The sequence below is a fragment of the Schistocerca cancellata genome, chromosome 8 (genome assembly GCF_023864275.1).
Source record: "Schistocerca cancellata isolate TAMUIC-IGC-003103 chromosome 8, iqSchCanc2.1, whole genome shotgun sequence".
In the NCBI taxonomy this organism is placed as follows: Eukaryota; Metazoa; Arthropoda; class Insecta; order Orthoptera; family Acrididae; genus Schistocerca; species Schistocerca cancellata.
Genome location: NC_064633.1, coordinates 495960106 through 495985015, shown reverse-complemented (window position 1 = coordinate 495985015; position 24910 = coordinate 495960106). Strand labels below are relative to the sequence as shown.

General features: G+C 45.3%; 1 protein-coding gene across 1 annotated transcript in view; it reads right to left on the bottom strand.

The window, feature by feature from the left end:
- The window catches only part of LOC126095186 (uncharacterized), a 207868-nt gene that overhangs the window by 47826 nt on the left and 135132 nt on the right, over positions 1–24910 (bottom strand). The window contains exons 7-8 of the mRNA XM_049909919.1: positions 19085–19297; positions 10009–10183 (exon numbers count right to left, since the gene is read on the bottom strand). Coding sequence (XP_049765876.1) covers positions 10009–10183; positions 19085–19297 — 388 coding nt within the window. The remainder of the gene's footprint in view (positions 1–10008; positions 10184–19084; positions 19298–24910) is intronic.

Genomic DNA, 24910 nt, shown 5'->3' with positions numbered 1-24910 from the left:
CCATCTATTGGGACAGTGTTAAGGAAGCTGTTGAGATTAAATTAGTGAGCAACCTTGTAAACAGGGATGGAGGTTTCTGTTTAAACTCTCCTTGAATCCTACTCTCTCCCTTGTCAAAAAAACAGAGGGACAGAGTCAATGTTACCTCACCTGCTAGTCTGTAGTCTTTCACCATCGATACCTCTGACTTTGGTCACCTTTGGTGGTACTACTGTTCAGTGTATGTGTGTTATCTTTCCTGAAGTACTCCAAGAACTGCAGTTTTAAATTTGCTTGTACATCGCCTGTCAATTACAGTTTGTGCCTTGAGAATTGCGGGGTGTACACCCACTGAAATATGGGTGGTCGCTGTAAATATTACCTGGCTGAATTCCTGTAAGTTGTTTGAAAATTGTATACGCTAGGAGAAACTCAGGTCTCAGCTTGTGATGTGTCCATCGTGAGGTGTGTTACTGTGTACAGCACATAACATGTAGTAAAAGGTGGAATATTACTTTTCATGAGAGTTTGGAGACATGTGGTGTGGCAGGATGTAGTCCCTGTAAAGTGGCATGAATGTATAGAGTATGCTTTCCCAATAGGCATCATCCTAATTTTGAGAAGTTTATCTTCATGGATACTGTATTATGAGAATGGGATCATTCACATCACAGAGAGCCAGCCAATGTTCCCACAAAAGACATGTCTGAGCACCAGGCTTTGAGGAGATCATACTGCATCATATGACCAACTACCCAACAATGAACACTCATCAACTTGTTCATGTAATTTGCACTTCAAAGTATACAGTGTGTAGAATATTGGTGGAATGGGTATCATACTCCTGTAATAAAGAATGTGTGCAAGCATTCTGGAGTGAGGACAAACTCCACGCCACCCAAATCTCTGTCAATGTAAGGGAGGGTATTGTCCAAGATCACCTAATAGGACCTTATTTGCTGCTTTCCGGACTGGTTCACATTATCTGGTGTTCCTGTGAGATGTGCTGTCACAGTTCTTGGAGACTGTATACCTTGTTGTCTGCAAAAGAATGTGGTTTCAAAACAATTGTGCACCAGTCTAATTTGATGTTAACGTTTGCTAGTGCATGAATGACATGTACCCTCATTGTTGGATTGGAAAAGGAGGTCCTGTCTCATGGCCAGCACAATCATCATATCTCACAACTCTGGACTTTTTTTCGCTGGAGTTATTTTAAGATGTTGGTGTATGAAACCTCCATATAAACAGATGGAGACCTGTTTGCAAGGTTCAAGCTGCCTGTCTCGTGATACAGCAGACACCAGGAATCTTTGATAGAATGCAGCAGAACTTAATGCACTGTGTCCAAGCATGCACTAAGACTGGCAGTCATCATTTTGAATAATTACTTTGAGCTATGTTATTGTTATGTGGTGTATGCTGTATATGTCATTGAAGCGCTGAAGAAACTGTTATAGGCATGCATATTCAAATACAGAGATATGTAAACAGGCAGAATGTGGAGCTGCGCTCAGCAATGCCTATATAAGACAACAAGTGTCTGGTGCAGTTGTTGCATTGGTTACAGCTACTACAATGGCAGGTTATCAAGATTTAAGTGAGCTTGAACGTGGTGTTATTGTCGGCGTTCAAGCGATGGGACAAGCATCTCTGAGACAACAATGTAGTGGGGATTTTCTCGTATGACTATTTCACGAGTGTACCGTGAGTATCAGGAATCCAGTAAAATATCAAATCTCGGACATTACTGCAGCCAGAAAAAGATCCTGCAAGAACGGGATCATTGAACAATTGTCAGCGTGCAAACCATTCAATGAAACATCATCGGTATGGGCTTTCGGAGCCGAAGGACCACCCGTGTACACTTTATAACTGCATGAAGCAAAGCTTTACTCCTCGCCCAGGCTCGTCAACACCAACATTGGACTGTTGACGCCTGGAAACATGTTGCCTGGTCGGACGATTCTCGTTTCAAATTGTACCGAGTGGATGGACGTGTAGATGTATGGAGACAACCTCATGAATCCATGGACCCTGCATGTCAGTAGGGGACTGTTCAAGCTGGTGGAGGCTCTGTAATGTTGTGGGGCGTCTGCAATTGGAATGATATGGGACCCCTGATACTTCTATATACGGCTCTGACATGTATGTAAGCATCCTGTCTGATCACCCGCATCCATTCATGCCCAATGTGCGTTCCGACGGACTTGGGCAATTCAAGCAGGACAATGCGACACCCCACACGTCAAGAATTGCTACGGAGTGGCTCCAGGAACACTCTTCTGAGTTTAAACACTTTCGCTGACTACCAAACTCCTCATACATGAACATTATGGAGCATATCTGGGACGCCTTGCAACGTGTTGTTCAGAAGACATCTCCACCTCCTCGTATTCTTACGGATTTATGGACAGCCCTGCAGGATTCATGGCGTCAGTTGCCTCCAGCACTACTTCAGACATTAGTTGAGTCCATGGCACGTTGTGTTGCGGCACTTCTGCGTGCCTGCGTGGCCCTACACGATATTAGGCAGGTATACCAGTGTCTTTGGCTCTTCAGTGTGCAACAAATATGCAGTTCCGACCATTGGTTCCCTATCTCAATATAATTCGGAATGCGCACACTACCACCTGCAGCTCCCACACGACTGCGCCGCCTGCAGATCATACAGAACAAAGTGCTACGAATCATTAGCAATGCTCCACGCTACACACGCACCGTGGATCATGAATACCGCCTTGATACCCTCAAGGAAGTATTCAAGAAACACGCCACACGACTATACAGGAATTCGAGACACTCGAACAATCCTTTCATCCTCACTCTGGGAAACTACGATCACAACCACAGGTGGAAACACAAGCGACCAAAGACACTGCTAACTAGGGCATAACCACCTATGGTAAACTAACATACGCAAACAGCGACAAACGTCGGTAAGCCCCTGCATATCAGCAACACTGACTGGCAACTACCAGCTGCTATTAGAGCCGACCAACAGGCCACAGCAGGGACACCGACGAGCTCGCCCACAGACGCACGAACAATCTGCCAACACTCCCTCACACTGTGCCTCCGGTATATGACCTATCGGACGCAAGACCGATAACAAACATAACTGTTGCAGGTTGCAGGACGCTGAACGAGGACTCTGTACCAGCACCCAGCGCCAGCCGCCGAGCAGCACAAACGCACAACGTCAAGGTATCGACATGCATGATACCCACTACTAACAAAGCCTATCCTTGCACAACCTATCGCAGGCAGCAAGACAACCGCTACTGCTCTTGCCGCCCGACCTAACTTTCGCAGAGGTTTTTTTCCCTTGGCTCTTGCCTTGGCAATTTTTTTCCTCTGCCCTTCAAACCGCTACCCTTCGTCAGATTTCGACCAATCTATCTCCAGATGAGCGCGTATTAATGGTTAATCCTAACCAGACGTACGCAAACATCGCAGTACCCACATCCTGCGACACCTCACTTTAGTGAATACTAACCCTTATGCAGAGATGGCAGTAGACCTTTTGTGTTGGCCATCATGCCGGTGTGGGCGTGGAGGGGCTCCACCTCTATTAAAAAAAAAAAACTACCACCTGTTCCAATTTGACCCGAAAGGTTTGAGAGACGCTATAAAATCAGAGCAGAGACGAATGGGGAGTCATTCTAGCAACGAAACGGGCCGCAAATGGATGAGCTGCAGGCATAAGCTATTATTCTTGGTGATGCAGAAAGAAACCGAGATGAACATTCAGAAAAGATTGCGTGCATTGTGTGGTAATGATACAGTTGATAGCAGTTCTGTTGGGTGATGGTTACAGAGAGTCAAAGTATCAGGAAGTGCAGAAACTGAGCTCCACGATCGGCCATATTCTGGACGTCGTGTCTCAGCCACTCCTCCAGACGTGACGACTTGGGAGGATGCCATTAACCGTGCAGGCTGGTGCATTGCGGACGCATCACAACTCGAAAATTGACCCTACAACCCTACAAAACGGCTGGCCACTGCCATACTTCACGCATGCAGGGTGCGCGGGCCGCGGGCAGGCCAAGTTCCGGCCTGTCTCGGAGTTACTCCGTCCTTCTCGCAAGTACACTACTGGCCAATAAAAACTGCTACACCACGAAGATGACGTGCTACAGACGCGAAATTTAACCGACAGGAAGAAGATGCTGTGATATGCAAGTGATTAGCTTTTCAGAGCATTCACACAAGGTTGGCGCCGGTGGCGACACCTACAACGTGCTGACATGAGGAAAGTTTCCAACCGATTTCTCATACACAAACAGCAGTTGACCGACGTTGCCTGGTGAAACGTCGTTGTGATGCCTCGTGTAAGGAGGAGAAATGCGTACCATCACGTTTCCGACTTTGATAAAGGTCGGATTGTAGCCTATCGCGATTGCGGTTTATCGTATCGCGACATTGCTGCTCGTATTGGTCGAGATCCAATGACTGTTAGCAGAATATGGAATCGGTGGGTTCAGGAGGGTAATACGGAACGCCGTGCTGGATCCCAACGGCCTCGTATAACTAGCAGTCGAGGTGACAGTCACCTCATCTGAGTCAACAGATGGGGACGTTTGCAAGACAACAACCATGTGCACGAACAGTTCAACGATATTTGCAGCAGCATGGACTATCAGCTCGGAGACCGTGGCTGCGGTTACCTTGACGCTGCATCACAGACGGGAGCACCTGCGATGGTGTACTCAACGACGAACCTGGGTGCACGAATGGCAAAACGTCATTTTTTCGCATGAATCCAGGTTCTGTTTACAGCATCATGATGGTCGCATCCGCGTTTGGCGACATGGCGGTGAACACACATTGGAAGCTTGTATTTGTCATCACCATACTGGCATATCACTCGGCGTGATGGTATGGGGTGCCATTGGTTACACGTCTCGGTCACCTCTTGTTCGAACTGACGGCACTTTGAACAGTGGGCGTTACGTTTCAGATGTGTTACGACCTGTGGCTCTCCTCTTCATTCGATCCCTGCGAAAGCCTACATTTCAGCAGGATAATGCACGACCCCATGTTGCAGGTCCTGTACGGGCGTTTCTGGATACAGAAAATGTTCGACTGCTGCCCTGGTCAGCACATTTTCCAGAACACTCACCAATTGAAAACGTCTGGTCAATGGTGGCCGAGCAACTGGCTCGTCACAATACGCCAGTCACTACTCTTGAACTGTGGTATCGTGTTGAAGCTGAATGGGCAGCCGTACCTGTACACGCCATCCAAGCTCTGTTTGACTCAATGCCCAGGCGTATCAAGGCCGTTATTACGGGCAGAGGTGGTTGTTTTGGGTACTGATTTCTCAGGATCAATGCACCCAAACTGCGTGAAAATGTAATCACCTGTCAGTTCTAGTATAATATATTTGTCCAATGAATACCCGTTTATCATCTGTATTTCTTCTTGGTGTAGCAATTTTAATGGCCAGTAGTGTGCATAATTTCTAAATTTAATACTTGAAATTTTTTGTTAAGATTATCATTAGATTGTATCTCCTAGTCTGTGATTATGACAGCATTTTATATTTTTCAATTCGGTCAATAACTGTGTGAAATACTGAAAACGAACTTTATGTTGCCCTTGGGAGCCGTTAGATAGGTAACCTGCAACTGGATCTGGTGATTATTTTAGCCCATTAGTAATATATTGGGTTGTTGGATAAGTTCGTAGCGTTTTCTCATAAGTGTAATAAAAATAATAGATACATATAACATATACTTTAGCCATCAATAATATATTCTCCTTCACTATTTACATCAGTCTGCCAACGCTGAGGTAACTTTTTATCTCCGCGACTGTAGAAATCACGTGGTTTTGATGCGAAGAACTTATCGAGCCATGTTCGGCGCACATTTTTATCCGGAAAGGAATTTTCTTGAAGGCTGTTCGACAGAGAGCGGAAAAGGTGACAATCAGAGGGCGCAATATCAGAATAAGATGGGTGCGGAACGACTTCCAACTCACCTCCCGTGTAGCGTTTTTTGTGAGTCTAACAGAATGCGGGCAGGCGTTACCGTGGAGTAGCATCACTTCACGCAGTCTCTCATTTACATCTACATCCATACTACGCAAACCACCTAATGGTGTGTGGCGGAGGGTACTTTTGTCCCAATAACTGAGCCCTTCAACCCTGTTCCACTCGCGAATAGCGCTTGGGAAGACTGATTGTCGGTAAGCCTCTGATTTCTCATTTTCTCCTCGAGATCACTACGCGAGACGTATGTGGGGGGAAATGATACGTTGTCGGACTCTTTCCGGAAAGTGCTCTTCGAAATTTCGATAGGTAATCTCTCCATGATGCAGAACGCCTCTCTTGTAAAGAATCTAAGATTCTTCGTATGAATCTGAGTCTACTTTTCCCACTATTTGTTTTATGTGGTCATTGCACTTAAGGTCGATTTAGATAGTTACTCTTAGATATCTTACGGTAGATACTGTTTCCAGCGGTTTGCCATCTATAGTGTAGATGTACAGTAGCGGATTTCTTTTCCTATGTATGCGCAATATGTCACAGATATTTACGTTCAGGGTCAACTGCCAGAGACTGCACTATTCATCAATTTTCCACAGGTCATTCTACAAATTGTTACTATCTCTTGGCGTAGCTACATTGTAATAGACAACTGCATCATCTGCAAACAGCTTTAAAGAGCATCCGACACTTTGTACTAGATCATTTTATACCTGCATCTACATCTACATCCATACTCCACAAGCCAACTGACGGTGTGTGGCGGAGGGTACCTTGCATACCTCTATCGGTTCTCCCTTCTATTTCAGTCTCGTATTGTTCGTGGAAAGAAAGATTGTCGGTATGCCTCTGTGTGAGCTCTAATCTCTTTGATTTTATCCTCATAGTCTCTTCGCGAGATATACGTAGGAGGGAGCAGTATACTGCTTGACTCCTCGTTGAAGGTATGCTCTCGAAACTTTCAACATAAGCCCGTACCGAGCTACTGAGCGTCTCTCTTGCAGGGTCTTCCACTGGAGTTTATCCATAATCTCTGTAACTCTTTCGCGATTACTAAATGATCCTGTAACGAAGCGCGCTGCTCTCCGTTGGATCTCCCCTATCTCTTCTATCTATACGGATCCCACACTGGTGATTGTATTCAAGCAGTGGGCGAACAGGTGTACTGTAACCTACTTCCTTTGTTTTCGGATTGCATTTCCTTAGGATTCTTCAAATGAATCTCAGTCTGGCATCTGCTTTACCGACGATTAATTTAATATGGTTATTCCATTTTAAATCACTCGTAATGCCTACTCCCAGATAATTTACGGAATTAACTGCTTCCAGTTGCTGACCTGCTATATTGTAGCTAAATGATAAAGGATCTTTCTTTCTATGTATTTGCAGCACATTACACTTGTCTACATTGAGATTCAATTGCCATTCCCTGCACCGTGCGTCAATTCGTTGCAGATCCTCCTGCATTTCAGTACAATTTTCCATTGTTACAACCTCTCGATATACTACAGCATCATCTGCAAAAAGCCTCAATGAACTTCCGATGTTATCCACAAGGTCATTTATGTATATCATGAATAGCAACGGTCCTACGACACTCTCCTGTGGCACACCTGAAATCACTCTTACTTCGGAAGACTTCTCTCCATTGAGAATGACATGCTGTGTTCTGTTATCTACGAACTCTTCAATCCAATCACACAATTGGTCTGATAGTCCATATGCTCGTACTTTGTTCATTAAGCGACTGTGGGGAACTACATCAAACGCCTTGCAGAAGTCAAGAAACACGGCATCTACCTGTGAACCCGAGTCTATGGTCCTCTGAGTCTCGTGGACGAATAGCGCGAGCTGTGCTTCACACGATCGTCTTTTTCGAAACCCATGCTGATTCCTACAGAGTAGATTTCTAATCTCCAGAAAAGTCATTATACTCGAACATAATACATGTTCCAAAATTCTACAACTGATCGACGTAAGAGATATAGGTCTAAAGTTCTGCACATCTGTTCGACGTCCATTCTTGAAAACGTGGATGACCTGTGCCCTTTTCCAATCTTTTGGAGCGCTACGCTCTTCTAGAGACCTACGGTACACCGCTGCAAGAAGGGGGGCAAGTTCCTTCGCGTACTCTGTGTAAAATCGGACTGTTATCCCATCAGATCCAGCGGCCTTTCCTCTTTTGAGCGATTTTAATTGTTTTTGTATCCCTCTGTCATGTATTTCGATATCTACCACTTTGTCATCTGTGTGACAACCTAGAGAAGGAACCACCATGTGGTTATCATTAATCTTTTCATATTTAACACGTTATGAAACGGAAACGTTATAACACGGAAATTAATTACCGTACGAGGATCAGACTTGGTGGCATTAATCTCAAGGACACGAGGAAAAAAAATAATGCAGAATCAGTTCAGTTGAAACACTTTTAATGTGCTGCTACGGTACATCATACCATTAAATACCGGTACCATTACTCTTACAAAAGGGGGTCAAAATGGCGCCTATCAGTGTCCAGAAGAGTCTGAAATCACAAGATTGCATTCTGTATTCTGTACAGGAGAACGAAGCATCTCCGTAGGTATGCTGGCTACCTCTCTTGATACGCTCCGCTTCAGATCAGCACATGTGTGAATATTTCCCAGATAAACCCTGCCCTTCAGATAGCCCCAGAACCAGAAATCGCAAGGACTGAGATCAGGTGATCATACCGGCCAAGCATTTGCAAACGATCGGCTGATAATTCCATCGTTTCCAAATGTGTTTCGGAGAAGCAGGTGAACTTCACGAGCGAAGTGCGGTGGGGCCACATCTTGGATGAAAACTGTTGAGTTCAATGCGTCCCCCTCCTGCAGGTAAGATAGACATGCTGGCAAAGCATATCGCAGTAACGCTGAACGCTGCAGCGGAGTGTGCGCTGATATGAAACTTCCTGGCAGATTAGAACTGCCCGGGTTCGATTCCCGGCGGGGTCGGGGATTTTCACCTGCCTCGAGATGACTGGGTGGTTGTGTTGTCCTCATCATTTCATCATCATCCAGGAAAGTGGCGACATTGGACTGAGCAAAGATTGGGTAATTGTACGGGCGCTGATAACCACACCGTTGAGCGCCCCACAAACCAAAACATCATCAGATTAGAACTGTGTGCCGGACCGAGACTCGAACTCGGGACCTTTGCCTTTCGCGGGCAAGTGCCCTACTATCTGAGCTACCCAAGCACGTGCTCGGTCCGGCACACAGTTTTAATCTGCCAGGAAGTTTCATATCAGCGCATACTCCGCTGCAGAGTGAAAATCTCATTCTGGAAACATCCACAGGCTGTGGCTAAGCCATGTCTCCGCAATATCCTTTCTTTCAGGAGTGTTAATCCTGCAAGGTTCGAAGGAGAGCTTCTGTAAAGTTTGGAACGTGGGAGACGAGGTACTGGCGGAAGTAAAGCTGTGAGGACGGGGCGTGAGTCGTGCTTGGGAAGTTCAGTTGGTAGAGCACTTGCCCGCGAAACGCAAAAGTCCCGAGTTCGAGTCTCGGTCCGGCACACAGTTTTAACCTGCCAGGAAGTTTCTTAGCAGCGCACACTTCGCTGCAGAGTGGAAATCTCATTCTGGAAACCCGTAGCTACCGGAATACCAACATGGAAAATAAAAACGCTTCGAGCTTATGCACCAACCTAACAGATCATAGGTGGTCAATTGAAACATCGAACCAGGAATGAGATTTTACTAGCTGTGACGTAAGCTACTGGAGATGTTCCAGTTGTTGGTTCAAATGGCTCTGAGCACTGTGGGACTTAATATCTGACGTCATCCGTCGCCTAAAACTTAGAACTACTTAAACCTAACTAACCTAAGGACATCACACACATCCGTGCCCGAGGCAGGATTCGAACCTGCGGCCGTAGCGGTCGCGCGGTTCGAGACTGAGGGCCCTAGAACCGCTCGGCCACAACGGCGGGCTCCCAGTTGTTGTCAAGCGCAGCACTAGATGTGGGGAACCACTCGTCCAGAGGAGGCGGTTCGGCGGCAGACTCACCGGGTAGCGCGCGCCTGCACCCGGCTGTAGGTGCCGTCGGGGTCGCAGAGGGGCGGCACCACGCCCACCGCGACCACGCCCTCCGCCGCCAGCTGCGACATCTCCTGGAAGGCCAGCCGGCGCTCGCGCTCGCAGTCCGTCTCCCACCTGCCTTCCCTGTGACGATCTTTGTCGACTGCAACACACCCCAAAACTTCAAGGCGCCCGTACACGATTATGTCTATATTAGTCCTACAGAAACAACGAACAGGACTTTTTTATAGGAAATTTAACGAACTTAAATTTTGTACTGTGTAGCGACCCTTTTTTCTATCCCGACTTCCGTATCTTGCATGAAAGTAGGAATGTTAATTTATCTATACGTTGACTGGTATTGAGGGGTTTTGTTTGATCCCGGCTAGTTCTTAAATTAACCCCAGTGAGTCACTACACGTATTGTCGTCCCAGTTCTGAAGGACAAAACCGTAAGTAAATTAATACTAGTGTTTTCAATGAATTCTCGTTCACTTGTTTCAGTTACTAGTCTGCAGTTTATTCTTGGTGAAAATCACGTAACCTAATTATTTATGAACCTAAATCGAAGTAAAGTTCAAGACGAATAGTCAGTTTCAAATTAATACGTTATTTTATTTAACAATAATTATTAATAAATCAGTTAATTCACACGATCGCATTCAAAGAGGTTCTTTGAATAAGTATCTAATCTGGAATCCCATCAATATCGGAGATACTAAACAATGTTCTGTCACTTTCGATAAAAAGATTGTTCCCGTTCAATATCCATAAACTGTCACGAACTATGATACTAGTCGCGTGAAGCAAAGCTTTTCCACTATCACAATGCAAAGTCCGAATCTGTCCAAAAATCGTTAATTCCGTAAAATATTTAAATCTTCACACGAAGTGACGTTAAAGTCAGAGAGATTATTGATCACCTCCCCGTTCCTCTAATATGACAAAAGTTCTAATTCTGATCTGAAATTAATGCTTCCCAAAAAACAATCTCGTCGCGATTTATTCTTGCGCCCTGGTTTAATAAAGCTCCTATTGTTGCTTCCTGAAGCTGTACGTCCTAATTGACTTCGAACAGACTAGAGGATAGAGACTGGAGTATCATAATTGCATTGTATGTCTATTTATACTTTAGTAAACGCTATCTTTGGTGTTCAAGACCGACGTTCTGTGACTATAATATTGATTTTCTCATATATAAGAATAACTAATAATTTAACCATTTCTATCGTTTTCCCCCCTTCCATGCTTCCAAAATTTATGATTAAAATTCTTTTCTTTTTCTATAATTTTTCTACTATAGATTTCACTCTATTTGTCTCTTATTTCTATTTCGTAAATTACTACTTGTGGAGAGGCTTGGGGCATTTTCCGAGTTTATATTTCGAGGGCATGGGAGCTAATTTGGGAGCTATTTTGGTTTATTACACCGAGAGGCGTTGTAGGTGCTACAACTGGCATACGTTTTCGCTGGAGGCCACGGTTTTCGACTTATTCAAGGAAAACGTACGTATTGTATTGTGGGGCGGCGGGTGGATTTTAATTGTTATTAAATGTTCCTACTATTTATGCTGTTGTTTGCCGTTCTCAACACTGGCTCTCTAACTACAATATTGGCAACCAGAAAGTGATTAGCAAAACGTGAAGCCTGTAATTAGAATTCCTACTGCCCACTTCATCTGAGAAATACATTTATAGCTACAGCTTATAGCTCTGAGGAATTAGGGGATTGCCTGGGATTCATAATCAAAAACGATTCTCTCTAAAATATTCACTATATTCTGAAAGTCACAGACCAAAAAGAATCCACACAATCCAACTACCAGAGCAGTTCAGAGTCTAATGCGCTGATGCAACTATAACTGTTCAAATTAAATGTTTAAGTGAATGCTCACCATAATTTGATGATAATGTTCATCAAACGCCACGCTAAATAATGGTAGAATGTCTGTCCCGCGGCGGCACGTGAAAATACGACATACGCAAACTGTCATCCCAGAATTAACACTTCACTCGAAAACGATTTCATGGTTACGCATATCCCGAGTAACTTATTACGGCATCCGAGGCTGTTCATAGCAATGATACTGACGCGACGCGACTCCTGGAGAGAACTGGGGCCTTTCTTTCTCGCGCAGTGTTCTTATTTATAAAGCCGCGGTGCGGACGGCTAAGGGAACGCTTGATCAAATCCGCTCTCCCGACTAGCCGCTGGGCTAGTAATGCACCACTTTAAGTTATCGAATAAATCATTGTTCCTTTGCTGATGACCGATGAAGCTCTCAATTTAAATGTGCAATCAACACACAGGTAAGTAATCATAATAAAAGTCTGACGTGGCTAAGTCAAACATTTTGGGCGAGAGAATTAATTTAATTACACTACACGCAGTAGACGAGCTCTGAACTTGCCCTTTGGAGATACGCTATCGCTATAGTTTTAAGTTATTCAGTTGAAACTTCTCACAACCTTATGATTATAGCGGATCTCCCTTCTACTTAAATTTAAACATCCTAGCTTTATTTATTCGCCTACTTAATCTATCTTGCTTCCTTAATTTTTAAGACTAAAACCAGAAAATCATGAATTTCAGCTAAAATTATAATTTGTGAGATCCAGAATACTGTTTCCACTAAATTATTATGAAAAAGGAATCTAAATATAAATTTTTAAGTTTCTAGCTCTTTTCTGTTGCGCCAATGATTTTTACAGAAAAACATCCAAATTTCGAAAATGGTTAAAGTTATTGAACTGATATTTAACACATATTGATGTGACATGCTAGAAATGTTTCAGGCTATTTACTTGATTTTTAAAGTATTGCACAACATTTATGACGTCAGAGCTAGTTACAGCAGACTAAGCTGGCACACAATGGAAAGACTGATGTGAATTTTATACGGCGTGAGTAGGCTGCTTCCCTACAGTATGTATGTATTGTATGTTAAGCGCGGACCTAGAAACGACAGAGAGGCTCCGTCCCCGCCGCAGCCGCAGTGGTCCACAACCCCACGATGACTACCGCAGTCCACTTCACCCCTTCGCCGCCCCACACCGAACCCAGGGTTATTGTGCCGTTCGGCCCCTGGTGGACCCCCCAGGGAACGTCTCACACCAGACGCGTCTAACCCCTATGTTTGCGTGGTAGAGTAATGGTGGTGTACGCGTATGTGGAGAACTTGTTTGCACAGCAATCCCCGACATAGTGTAACTGAGGCGGAGTAAGGGGAACCGGCCCGCATTCACTGAGGCAGATGGAAACTCGCCTAAAAACCATCCACAGACTGGCCGGTACACCGGTCCTCAACACAAATCCGCCGGGCGGATTCGTGCCGGGGACCAGGCGTTAGACCGCACGGCCAACTGGGCGGGCATGTCTATATTAGTCCTACAGAAATAACGAATAGGACCTTTTTATAGGAAATTTAACGATCTTAAATTTTGTACTGGCATACGTTTTCGTTGGAGGCCACGGTTTTCGACTTATTCGAGAAAAACGTACGAAAGTGACCTTCGAATACACCTCCACCCCGACACCCACCTCTCACCAGTAAGGATTTCTAGTATGTTGTTCGTGGTACTCCTTCCTACCACAGTACAAAAATTTCCGACTACTCGAACTATTTCCGATATTCGAACTTTTTTGGCTCTGAGCACTATGGGACTCAACATCTTAGGTCATAAGTCCCCTAGAACTTAGAACTACTTAAACCTAACTAACCTAAGGACATCACACACGCCCATGCCCGAGGCAGGATTCGAACCTGCGACCGCAGCAGTCCCGCGGTTCCGGACTGCAGCGCCAGAACCGCTAGACCACCGCGGCCGGCCGAACTTTTTTGATCTCTGTTGATTGGGCTATTACGCCACCAGCATAGTCATAGTTTGGCATTGAGGGAGAAATTGATTAAGTGCTACATTTGGAGCATTGCACTGTATGGAGCAGAGACATGGACCATGAGAAAGAAGGAGAAAAAATACTTAGAGAGCCTTGAAATGTGGTGTTGGAGGACAATGGAAAATATGAAGTGGACAGATCGCATAAAAAATGACGATGTACTGCGAAGAGTTGGAGAGAAGAGAATTATACTGCGTACAATTCTCCAGAGAAATGCCAACTGGATTGGACATGTGCTTAGACACGAGGGACTCATACATGATGTCATCGAAGGGAGACTCAGAGGAAACGCAGGACGAGGAAGAAGAAGAATTCAACATCTGGACGACATGAAAGATGGAAGGAGAAACAACACACTGAAGGAAAAAAACTGAAGACAGGGAACAGTGGAACCAGAAATTCTCCGTACGAAGACATGGACCTGCCACTAGGCCAGAATACTACATAATAATAATAATAATAGTCAGCTATTTCGTTGACATTATTAATTTAAACGTGCCCGTGAGAATAATGAAAAAGAAAACGACTTTTGTAAACGTTACGCTAAAACGAATTACGTTGACAAATCGATCTAAACTTAATTCTTACAAGCACAGTACACCTACATCATACTCTGCAAGCCACCTAATGGTGCGTAGCAGAGGGTACTTTCGGTACCACTATCTGATCCCTCCAGCCCTGTTTAACTCGCGAATAGTGCGTGAGAAGAATGATCGTCGGTAAGCCTCTGTGTTGGCTCTAATTCTCGAATATTCTCCTCGTGATCAATACGCGAGATGTATGTGGGGGGGAAGTAATATATTGTCCGACTCCTCCTGAAAAGTGCTGTCCTGAAATATCAAAAGTAACTCTCTCCGTGATGCACAACGCCTCTCTTGTAACGTCTGCCAGTGTAGTTTGTTTAGCATCTCCGTAGCGCTCTCTCAACAGCTAAACGATCCAGTGACGAAACGCGCCGCTCTTCGTTGTATCTTCTCTGTCTCCTCTATCAGTCCTACCTGATAGGGATCCCAGATAGATGAACAATGCTCAAGAATCGGGCGAACAAGCACCTTATAAGCCACTTCTTTCGTGGATGAGTTACATTTCTTTAAGATTCTTCATATGAATCTGAGTCTGCTCTCTGCTTTTCCCACTATCTATTTTATGTGGTCATTCCACTTAAGGTCGCTCTATATAGTTACGCCTAGATCTTTTACGGCAGATGCTGTCTCCAGCTGTTTGTCATCAATAGTGTAGCTGTACAGTAGTGGATTTCTTTTCCTATGTATGAACAATATGGTACATTTATTTACGTTCAGGGTGAACAGCAAGAGCCTTTCATCAGTTCTCTGAAGGTCGTTCTGCAAATTCTTACTATCTTCTGGCATTGCTATTTTGGTATCGACAACTGCATCATCTGCGAATAGCCTTAAAGAGCATTCGACTCTTTGTGCTAGATCATTTATAGATATTGTAAACAGTAGCGGTTCTGTCACTCTTCCCTGTGTACTCCGGACATTACCTTTAGATCTGTCCATTTAGTTAGGTTAAGAGCGACGTGTTGGGTTCTATCTGCAAGAAAGTCTTGAATCCAATGGAGTACTTTGTAGTCAGAGGGCCTGACGAATACATCGATGTAATTGTTTATTTTATGCCGTTAAAATTCACAAAATTGTTAGTAAAATTTACACAATTTGTAACCGCTCGATTAAGCCGGTGGCGTAATATGGAAAGTCATTCAAGACCAAAAAAGTTCGAATGTCAAAAATAATTCGTGCAGTCGCAAATATTAGTAGAGTGTTAGGATGGAGTGCCATGAACATTATACTAGGATGCAAGAGGAGCCTGCGTTTGAAGGGCACTTCTGTATTTTTTTTTTTTTTGGAGAAACTTAAAAACCACAGTCTCTAGTGAAAACGTATCTTAGTATAAAATTTAATTACATTAAAAAAATGGCTCTGAGCACTATGGGACTCAACTGCTGAGGTCATTAGTCCCCTAGAACTTAGAACTAGTTAAACCTAACTAACCTAAGGACATCACACACATCCATGCCCGAGGCAGGATTCGAACCTGCGACCGTAGCGGTCTCGCGGTTCCAGACTGCAGCGCCAGAACCGCACGGCCACTTCGGCCGGCTTTAATTACATTAAATTTCCTACAAAAATGTCCCATTCATTTTTTTTCTGTAGGGCTAGCGCTTTGCGCCCAGTGAGCGAGTGAATGTGAAAATCTCGAGCGTGGTTTATGAAAGCCAGATACAGGGTGCGGCGCGGGAACTTCCTTAGGTGAAAGCGCGGCACACAGCGGCTGTTACTCATTGTTGAGTGGGTTTCAGTGCAATCAAAAGTGCGAGACTTAAAGTTTCTGTTAAGGTTAGTTTAGTAGCGATCATGCAGTGGGCAAGAGAGGAGCGCGCGCTCGCCGTTGCGGCCTTTTTTTCGACTGGACATTCGGTCATCATCAGATCTCAGCGTACATTCAGGGAACAGTTCAACATCGCGCCTGCAGGTCGTGTTCATGATGGGAAATCAGCTGTTATGTGGGCAGACACCTTTATGGATACTGGAAGTGTGAAGAAAAAGAAACCAATACCTTCAAGAACAACCAGAACTAATGAAAACATCGAGAGGGGGGAAAGATGTCGATTTTGAATTCCCGCAAGCGCCCTGCACGCAAACATAAAGCTGCTATTGCAATTTATGAACGCACGGTGAGACGAATTCTTCATGAAGAGTTGAAATTTCATCCGTATAAACTGTCAGTGGTGCACACACTTCATCCATGTGATTTTTTTTCCACGAAAGAATGAGTGTGAAGCCTTGATCGATGGGCTGCCTCATGACGCCTTAGTGTTTGTTCTTCAGCGACGAGGCTCATTTTTATTTGTCTGGCTGCGTGAATAAACAAAATATGCGGTATTGGAGTGGCACGAACCCCCGAGAGCCTCTTTACACAGAACGTGTGACTGTTTGGTGTGCAGTATCTAAAGTTGGCATTTTGGCCCATGGTTTTTCGAAGAGGACGATAAGGCAGTGACGGTCACTTCTGAGCGATATGTTCAGATGATACAACAGTTTTTTCTTCCAGAACTCGAATAAATGGATGTGGGTGATGTCTGGTTCCAACAAGATGGCGCCACAGCTCACAAGGCACGAACATCGATGGCCATGTCGCGCGAATACTCCCCCGATCGTCTCTTTAAGGGGTGATCTCCAGTGGCCTGCACGCTCGACAGATTTAGCGCCATGCGACTTTTTCTTACGGGCTATCTCAAATTCTTGGTGTATACCAATCGTCCTGGCTGAGCTACGGAAGAACATCCGTATTTTTACTGCCAACATCGACAGAGATATGTTGGAAAAAGTGAACCGAAACTTCCGATTTCGACTCAGCAAATGCATTCAGCAGAACGGAGACCACCTTCCAGATATCATTTTCAAAAGTCAAAGGAACAAAACTTTAGATGTTACTCTTTGTAAAGGAAAAAGAATTAAGTTAATGCCTATAATACTTTCTGATTTACGATTTTCTAAATAAGGAAGTTCTTGCGTTGCACTCTGTATAACATTGCGGGTTGCATGAAACGCCGTCGGCAAGGACAGTTGAATCATCCTATGTAGCAGTCGCCTTTTCATGCTATGGAATGTAGAGTAGCTCCTACATCCTACAAGGTTTTCTTACTTTGCTGCCCATTAAAATTGCTACACCACGAAGATGACGTGCTACAGGCGCAAAATTTAACCGACAGGAAGACGATACTGTGATATGCAAGTGATTAGCTTTTCAGAGCATTCACACAAGGTTGGCGCCGGTGGCGACACCTACAACGTGCTGACATGAGGAAAGTTTCCAACCGATTTCTTATACGTTGCCTGGTGAAACGTTGTTGTGATGCCTCGTGTAAGGAGGAGAAATGCGTACCATCACGTTTCCGACTTTGATAAAGGTCGGATTGTAGTCTATCGCGATTTCGCTTTATCGTATCGCGACACTGCTGCTCGCGTTGGTCGAGATCCAATGACTGTTAGCAGAATGTGGAATCGGTGGGTTCAGGAGGGTAATACGGAACGCCGTGCTGGATCCCAACGGCCTCGTATCACTAGCAGTCGAGATGACAGGCATCTTATCCTCATGGCTCTAACGGATCGTGCAGCCACGTCTCGATGCCTGAGTCAACAGATGGGGACGTTTGCAAGACAACAACCATCTGCACTAACAGTTCGACGACGTTTGCAGCAGCATGGACTATCAGCTCGGAGACCGTGGCTGCGGTTACCCTTCACGCTGCATCACAGACAGGAGCGCCTGCGATGGTGTACTCAACTACGAACCTGGGTGCACGAATGGCAGAACGTAATTTTTTCGGATGAATCCATGTTCTGTTTACACCATCATGATGGTCGCATCCGTGTTTGGCGACATCGCGGTGAACGCACATTGGTAGCGTGTATTCGTCATCACCATACTGGCGTATCACCCGGCGTTATGGTATGGCGTGCCACTGGTTACACGTGTCGGTCACCTCTTGTTTGCATTAACGGGACTTTGAACAGTGGACGTTACGTTTCAGATGTGTTGCGACCTGTGGCTCTCCTCTTTATTCGATCCCTGCGAAAGCCTACATTTCAGCAGGATAATGCACGACCGCATGTTGCAGGTCCTGTACGGGCCTTTCTGGATACAGAAAATGTTCGACTGCTGCCCTGGCCAGCACATTCTCCAGATCTCTCACCAATTGAAAACGTCTGGTCAATGGTGGCCGAGCAACTGGCTCATCACAATACGCCAGTCACTACTCTTGATGAACTGTGGTACGGTGTTGAAGCTGCATGGGCAGCTGTAACTGTACACGCCATCCAAGCTCTGTTTGAGTCAATGCCCAGGCTAATCAAGGCCGTTATTACGGCCAGAGGTGGTTGTCCTGGGTACTGATTTCTCAGGATCTATGCACCCAAATTGCGTGAAAATGTAATCACATGTCAGTTCTAGTATAATATATTTGTCCAATGAATACCCGTTTATCATCTGCATTTCTTCTTGGTGCAGCAATTTTAATGGCCAGTAGTGTAAATGTGAGCTATTTGGTGTGCACGCGTTATATGTGCACTCTCAGTGAGGTGGCTGGTGGGACGATATAAATCAAATGGCATGCACTCGGAACGTGTGTACGGGAGCACTCACAGCAGGGCAGTGAACCGGCGACGAGGTTATTGACGTTGACGGTGGCGCTGTCCGTTAAGGGCTGACCGGTGGTCGTGTTGACACAGTAGCAGGTGCCCGCTACGCACTGCAGCGGGTCGTACGAGCCGTCTTCCCGGCACCGAGCAGAGCCTGCGCGCTGCAGCTGTTCGCTGCTTAGCAGCTGCTCCGCTGTCCATGCCATCCGCGAACAACCTGCAACAGCAACATGCATGAGCAAGGATCAGGAGAATGAAGGCAACTCGCTTGCAACGTAAGGGCTTGTAAAAATAGTATATGATAGTATATGTGTATGCCAGAAAAAAAAGATCGACTCACTACGAGGGAGGTATGCAAACTATGCAAACTGGTCACAAATTGATGTTCATACAGGCATCGAGGGTAAATACGAAATTTGCCGGCCGACGGATAATGTGTGAGTAATCGACGAATCGCTCGACATCTGAATAGGAACGATGCCACTATTGGACGATAATGGCAGGAATGGATGAACCACGACCGAACACAATGTCAAGAAGGAAGCGGTCGACCTAGAGAGGCCACACAACGAGAGGAACGAGCAGTCGTCTTAGAGGCACTCAGAGCCCAATTTTCATCACTATCATCATTCCGACGTGCAACTGATGCTTCAGTGACGATGATGAGGTCCCATACTCCGAGGAGCTTAGGGGACGATGCGGGAGACCCGAACCGCTGTAGTAGGCAAGGTCCTAGTGGAGGTGGTTTGCCATTGACTTCCTCCGACCCTAATGGGCATGAATGATGATGATGAAGACACAACAACACCCAGTCATCTCGAGGCAGGAAAAATCCCTGACCCCACTGGGAATCGAACCCCGTGGGCGGGAACCGAGAACAGTACCGCAAGACCACGAGCTGCGGACTGCTTCAGTGACAAGGGCCATTAATAGTTAGCTCACAGAAAGGGGGCTAAGTTCATAACGCTGCTTGCGCCTACCACTATCGACCTCTATACACCAACAAGCCCGTTACCCGTGGTGTCAAGCACATTCGGCATGCAATCTCACTGTGTTCACTGATGAGTCCCGCTTCGAAATGAGCCCCGATGACCAGCGTCTGGAGACTCCCAAGATAGCACAGTGATATCAGCCTAAATGTCACCCGCCATACGACCCGACAACCAGTAGTGATGGGCCACTTCATTTCATAGCACGACAACTTCGTTTATAACGAAATTAGAATTATATATTAATATCTTCAGCTGCTGACGGGCGTTGATATATACCAACGGCGAAAGGTGAAAATGTGTGCCCCGACCGGGACTCGAAGCGGGGATCTCCTGCTTACATGGCAGACGCTCTATCCATCTGAGCCAAGTCGTCCGTAGTGGCCGAGCGGCTCTAGGCGCTACAGTCTGGAACCGCGCGACCGCTACGGTCGCAGGTTCGAATCCTGCCTCGGGCATGGGTGTGTGTGATGTCTTTAGGTTAGTCTAGGGGACTGATGACCTCAGAAGTTAAGTCCCATAGTGCTCAGAGCCATTTGAAACATTTGAACCATCTGAGCCACCGAGGGCACAGAGGATAGTGCGACTGCAGGTACTATCCCGCGCACGCCTCCCACGAGACCCACATTCTCATCTTACATGTCCACACACTACATTCGTAGTGTCCCTAGCCAACACACTCATTACTCGTGGAAGACATTCTTACCAAGTACCGTGTAATATGTGTGCATCCGCACAGAAGAGGAAGGTCATGGCCGGTATTGCCAGAACTATATACTTATATGGATATGGTGTCTGTTCTTTCGGACATATCCGAAAGAACAGACTCCATATCCATATAAGTACTTCGGTTGTAATCTGCGGCACCCTTGCAGCACAACGAAACGTTGACGATATTCTACACCCCGTTATGTCACCCTACGTGGACTTACATTCCAGCAAGATATTGGTTGCCCACACAGGGCGAGACTTTCTTCTGACTGTCATTGTGCTTGTCAAACCGTACCTTAGTCAGGAACCTCGCTGGATCTTTCCTCAACTGAGAACGTTTGGAGCATTATGGGCGGGGTCCTCCAACAAGCTCAAGATTATGTCGATGGAACTCGCCGATTGGACAGAATTTGACACGATATCTCTGAGGAGGACATCCAGTAACGCTTCAATCAGTTCCAAGCCGAATAACTGCTTGCACAAGGGCCAGAAGTGGACCACCGGGTTATTGTCGCTCAGTTTGTGAAGCTCTTTCTCTTGAATGAGTCATCTAATTTCCCTGAAATTGTAATCAGTTGTTGGTACATGTACACCACATCTATCGCTTTCCGTTCCATTCGGATAATTACTTCCCGGTGCAAGCGAGCGAGGTGGCGCAGTGGTTAGACACTGGTCTCGCATTCGGGAGGATGACGGTTCAATCCCGCGTCCGGCCATCCTGATTTAGGTTTACCGTGATTTCCCTAAATCACTCCAGGCAAATGCCGGGATGGTTCCTTTGAAAGGGCACGGCCGACTTCCTTCCCCATCCTTCCCTAAACCGATGAGACCGATGATCTCGCTGTCTGGTCTCCTTCCCCAGAACAACCCAGCCCAGCTTCCCGGTGCCTCGTTTCTTTGTTTTAGTGTATGTATGTGTGACTGCAGGTAAAACATCGAGTTATAGGCTAGAACTCCAGCTTCCAAACTGGAATAGGTACATCTCGACCATAACTGCAAGAGCATCCGAGATTTTCCAAAACCAGATTCGATACGATAGTTGGTATCGATAGTTTAGTGAGTCGCAGTTGCAAAACACAGATACGAATTATTTTTCAAAAAAATGTGAAAATTTGCGGTAGCCTACCTCAAGGACGGTCAATTTGGATTACTGAGAGCTGTGGGAACACGTTCTAGAGAAGTGTAGGAATAAGAGAGGCATTACCGACTCTACGCCTTGCCTTGGCAGATAGGTTGAAGAAAGGCAAACCTACATACGTGCCATTCGTAGATTTAGGTAAGATATTTGACGGTGTTGACAGGAATTCTTAACTTAAAATTCTTAACTTAACAGGGTTAAAATACACTGAGGGTAAGGCTATCAAATAACTTGTGTACAAGTAGTGCAGGGGATGAGGCACAATAACAAACTAGTCAGGACTGAGAGTGAACATCAGGTGATAGGAGACCCCATTTATGACAGCAAACTCTGTAATTTGTTGTCATGAGGGTAGAACACTGGAGGCGTTCAGCGTGCACTAAACTGGCGGGGATCGCCATACGACCGGAGGCGCTAGTTTAGTGTACACTGAGATGACAAAATTCATGGGATAGCGATACGCACGTATACAGATGGCGGTAGTATTACGAACACAAGGTATAAAATTGTAGTGAATTGGCGGAGCTATCATTTGTACTCAGATGATTTATGTGAAAAGGTTTCCAACGTGATTATGGCCGCACGACGGGAATTAAGCGACTCTGAATGCGGATTGTTAACCGGAGATAGACGCATGGAACATCCCATTTAGGAAATCGTCAGGGAATTCAAAATTCTGATACCCTCAACATCAAAAGAGCGTCGAGAATTCGAAATTTCTGGCATTATCCTCAGCACGGACAACGCAGTGGACGACAGCCTTCACCCAACGGCAGCGGCGTCTGCGTAGAGTTTTCAGTGCCAACAAAGAAGCAGCACATGTATGGAAGAACCACAGAAATGTATCAGGGATGTACGACGAACGTATACATTAGGACAGTGCCGTGAAATTTGGTGTTAATGGGCTATGCCATACGAGTGACGCGAGTGTCTTTGCTAAAAGTATGACATCGTCTGCAGCGCCTTTCCTGGGCTCGTGACCATATCGGTTGGACACTAGACGGCTGTAAAATCGTGGCCTGGTGAGGTGAGTTCAGCTGGTAAGAGCTGATGGTAGGGTTAGAGTGTGTCGCAGACCTCACGAAGTGATGGACCCAGGTTGTCAACAAGGCACTGTGAAAGCTGGTAGTGGCTCCATAATGGTGGAGGCTGTGTTTACATGGATGATGATGACGTTTGGTTTGTGGGAAGCTCAACTGTGCAGTCATCAGCGCCTGCACAGAGTCCAAATTTTTACACAGCTCAATTTTTTTACACAGTCCAATCTAGCCACTGTCACGAATGATGATGATGATGATGAGGACAACACAAACACCCCGTCCCCGGGAAGAGAAAATCCCCAACCCAGCCGGAATCGAAGTTTACATGGAATGGATTGGATAATTAACTGGAAAAGCATATTTTCCGCTGCTTGAAGACCATCTGCAGTCATTCACGGACTTCATGTTCCCAAAGAGCGATGCAATTTTTATGGATGACAAGGCGCCATGTCACCGGGTCGAAACTGTTCTCGATTGGTTTGAAGAACGTTCTGGACATTTCGAGCGAAGGCTTTGACCACACAGATCGCCCAACATGAGTCCCATCGAACATTTATGGGACGTACATTGACAGGAATGGGGGAAAGAAATACAGTAGAAGAAGAATGGGTAGCTCTGAGGGATGAAGTGGTGAAGGCAGCAGACGATCAAGTAGGTAAAAAGACGCGGGCTAATAGAAATCCTTGGGTAACAGAAGAAATATTGAATTTAATTGATGAAAGGAGAAAATATAAAAATGCAGTAAATGAAGCAGGCAAAAAGGAATACAAACGTCTCAAAAATGAAATCGACAGGAAGTGCAAAATGGCTAAGCAGGGATGGCTAGAGGACAAATGTAAGGATGTAGAGGCTTGTCTCACTAGGGGTAAGATAGATACTGCCTACAGGAAAATTAAAGAGACCTTTGGAGAGAAGAGAACCACTTGTATGAATATCAAGAGCTCAGATGGCAACCCAGTTCTAAGCAAAGAAGGGAAAGCAGAAAGGTGGAAGGAGTATATAGAGGGTTTATACAAGGGCGATGTACTTGAGGACAATATTATGGAAATGGAAGAGGATGTAGATGAAGATGAAATGGGAGATAAGATACTGCGTGAAGAGTTTGACAGAGCACTGAAAGACCTGAGTCAAAACAAGGCCCCGGGAGTAGACAACATTCCATTTGAACTACTGATGGCCTCAGGAGAGCCAGTCATGACAAAACTCTACCATCTGGTGAGCACGATGTATGAGACAGGCGAAATACCCTCAGACTTTAAGAAGAATATAATAATTCCAATCCCAAAGAAAGCAGGTGTTGACAGATGTGAAAGTTACCGAACTATCAGTTTAATAAGTCACAGCTGCAAAATACTAACGCGAATTCTTTACAGACGAATGGAAAAACTGGTAGAAGCCGACCTCGGGGAAGATCAGTTTGGATTCCGTAGAAATGTTGGAACACGTGAGGCAATACTGACCTTACGACTTATCTTGGAAGAAAGATTAAGAAAAGGCAAACCTACGTTTCTAGCATTTGTAGACTTAGAGAAAGCTTTTGACAATGTTGACTGGAATACTCTCTTTCAAATTCTGAAGGTGGCAGGGGTAAAATACAGGGAGCGAAAGGCTATTTACAATTTGTACAGAAACCAGATGGCAGTTATAAGAGTCGAGGGGCATGAAAGGGAAGCAGTGATTGGGAAAGGAGTGAGACAGGGTTGTAGCCTCTCCCCGATGTTATTCAATCTGTATATTGAGCAAGCAGTAAAGGAAACAAAAGAAAAATTCGGAGTAGGTATTAAAATTCATGGAGAAGAAGTAAAAACTTTGAGGTTCGCCGATGACATTGTAATTCTGTCAGAGACAGCAAAGGACTTGGAAGAGCAGTTGAACGAAATGGACAGTGTCTTGAAAGGAGGATATAAGATGAACATCAACAAAAGCAAAACGAGGATAATGGAATGTAGTCG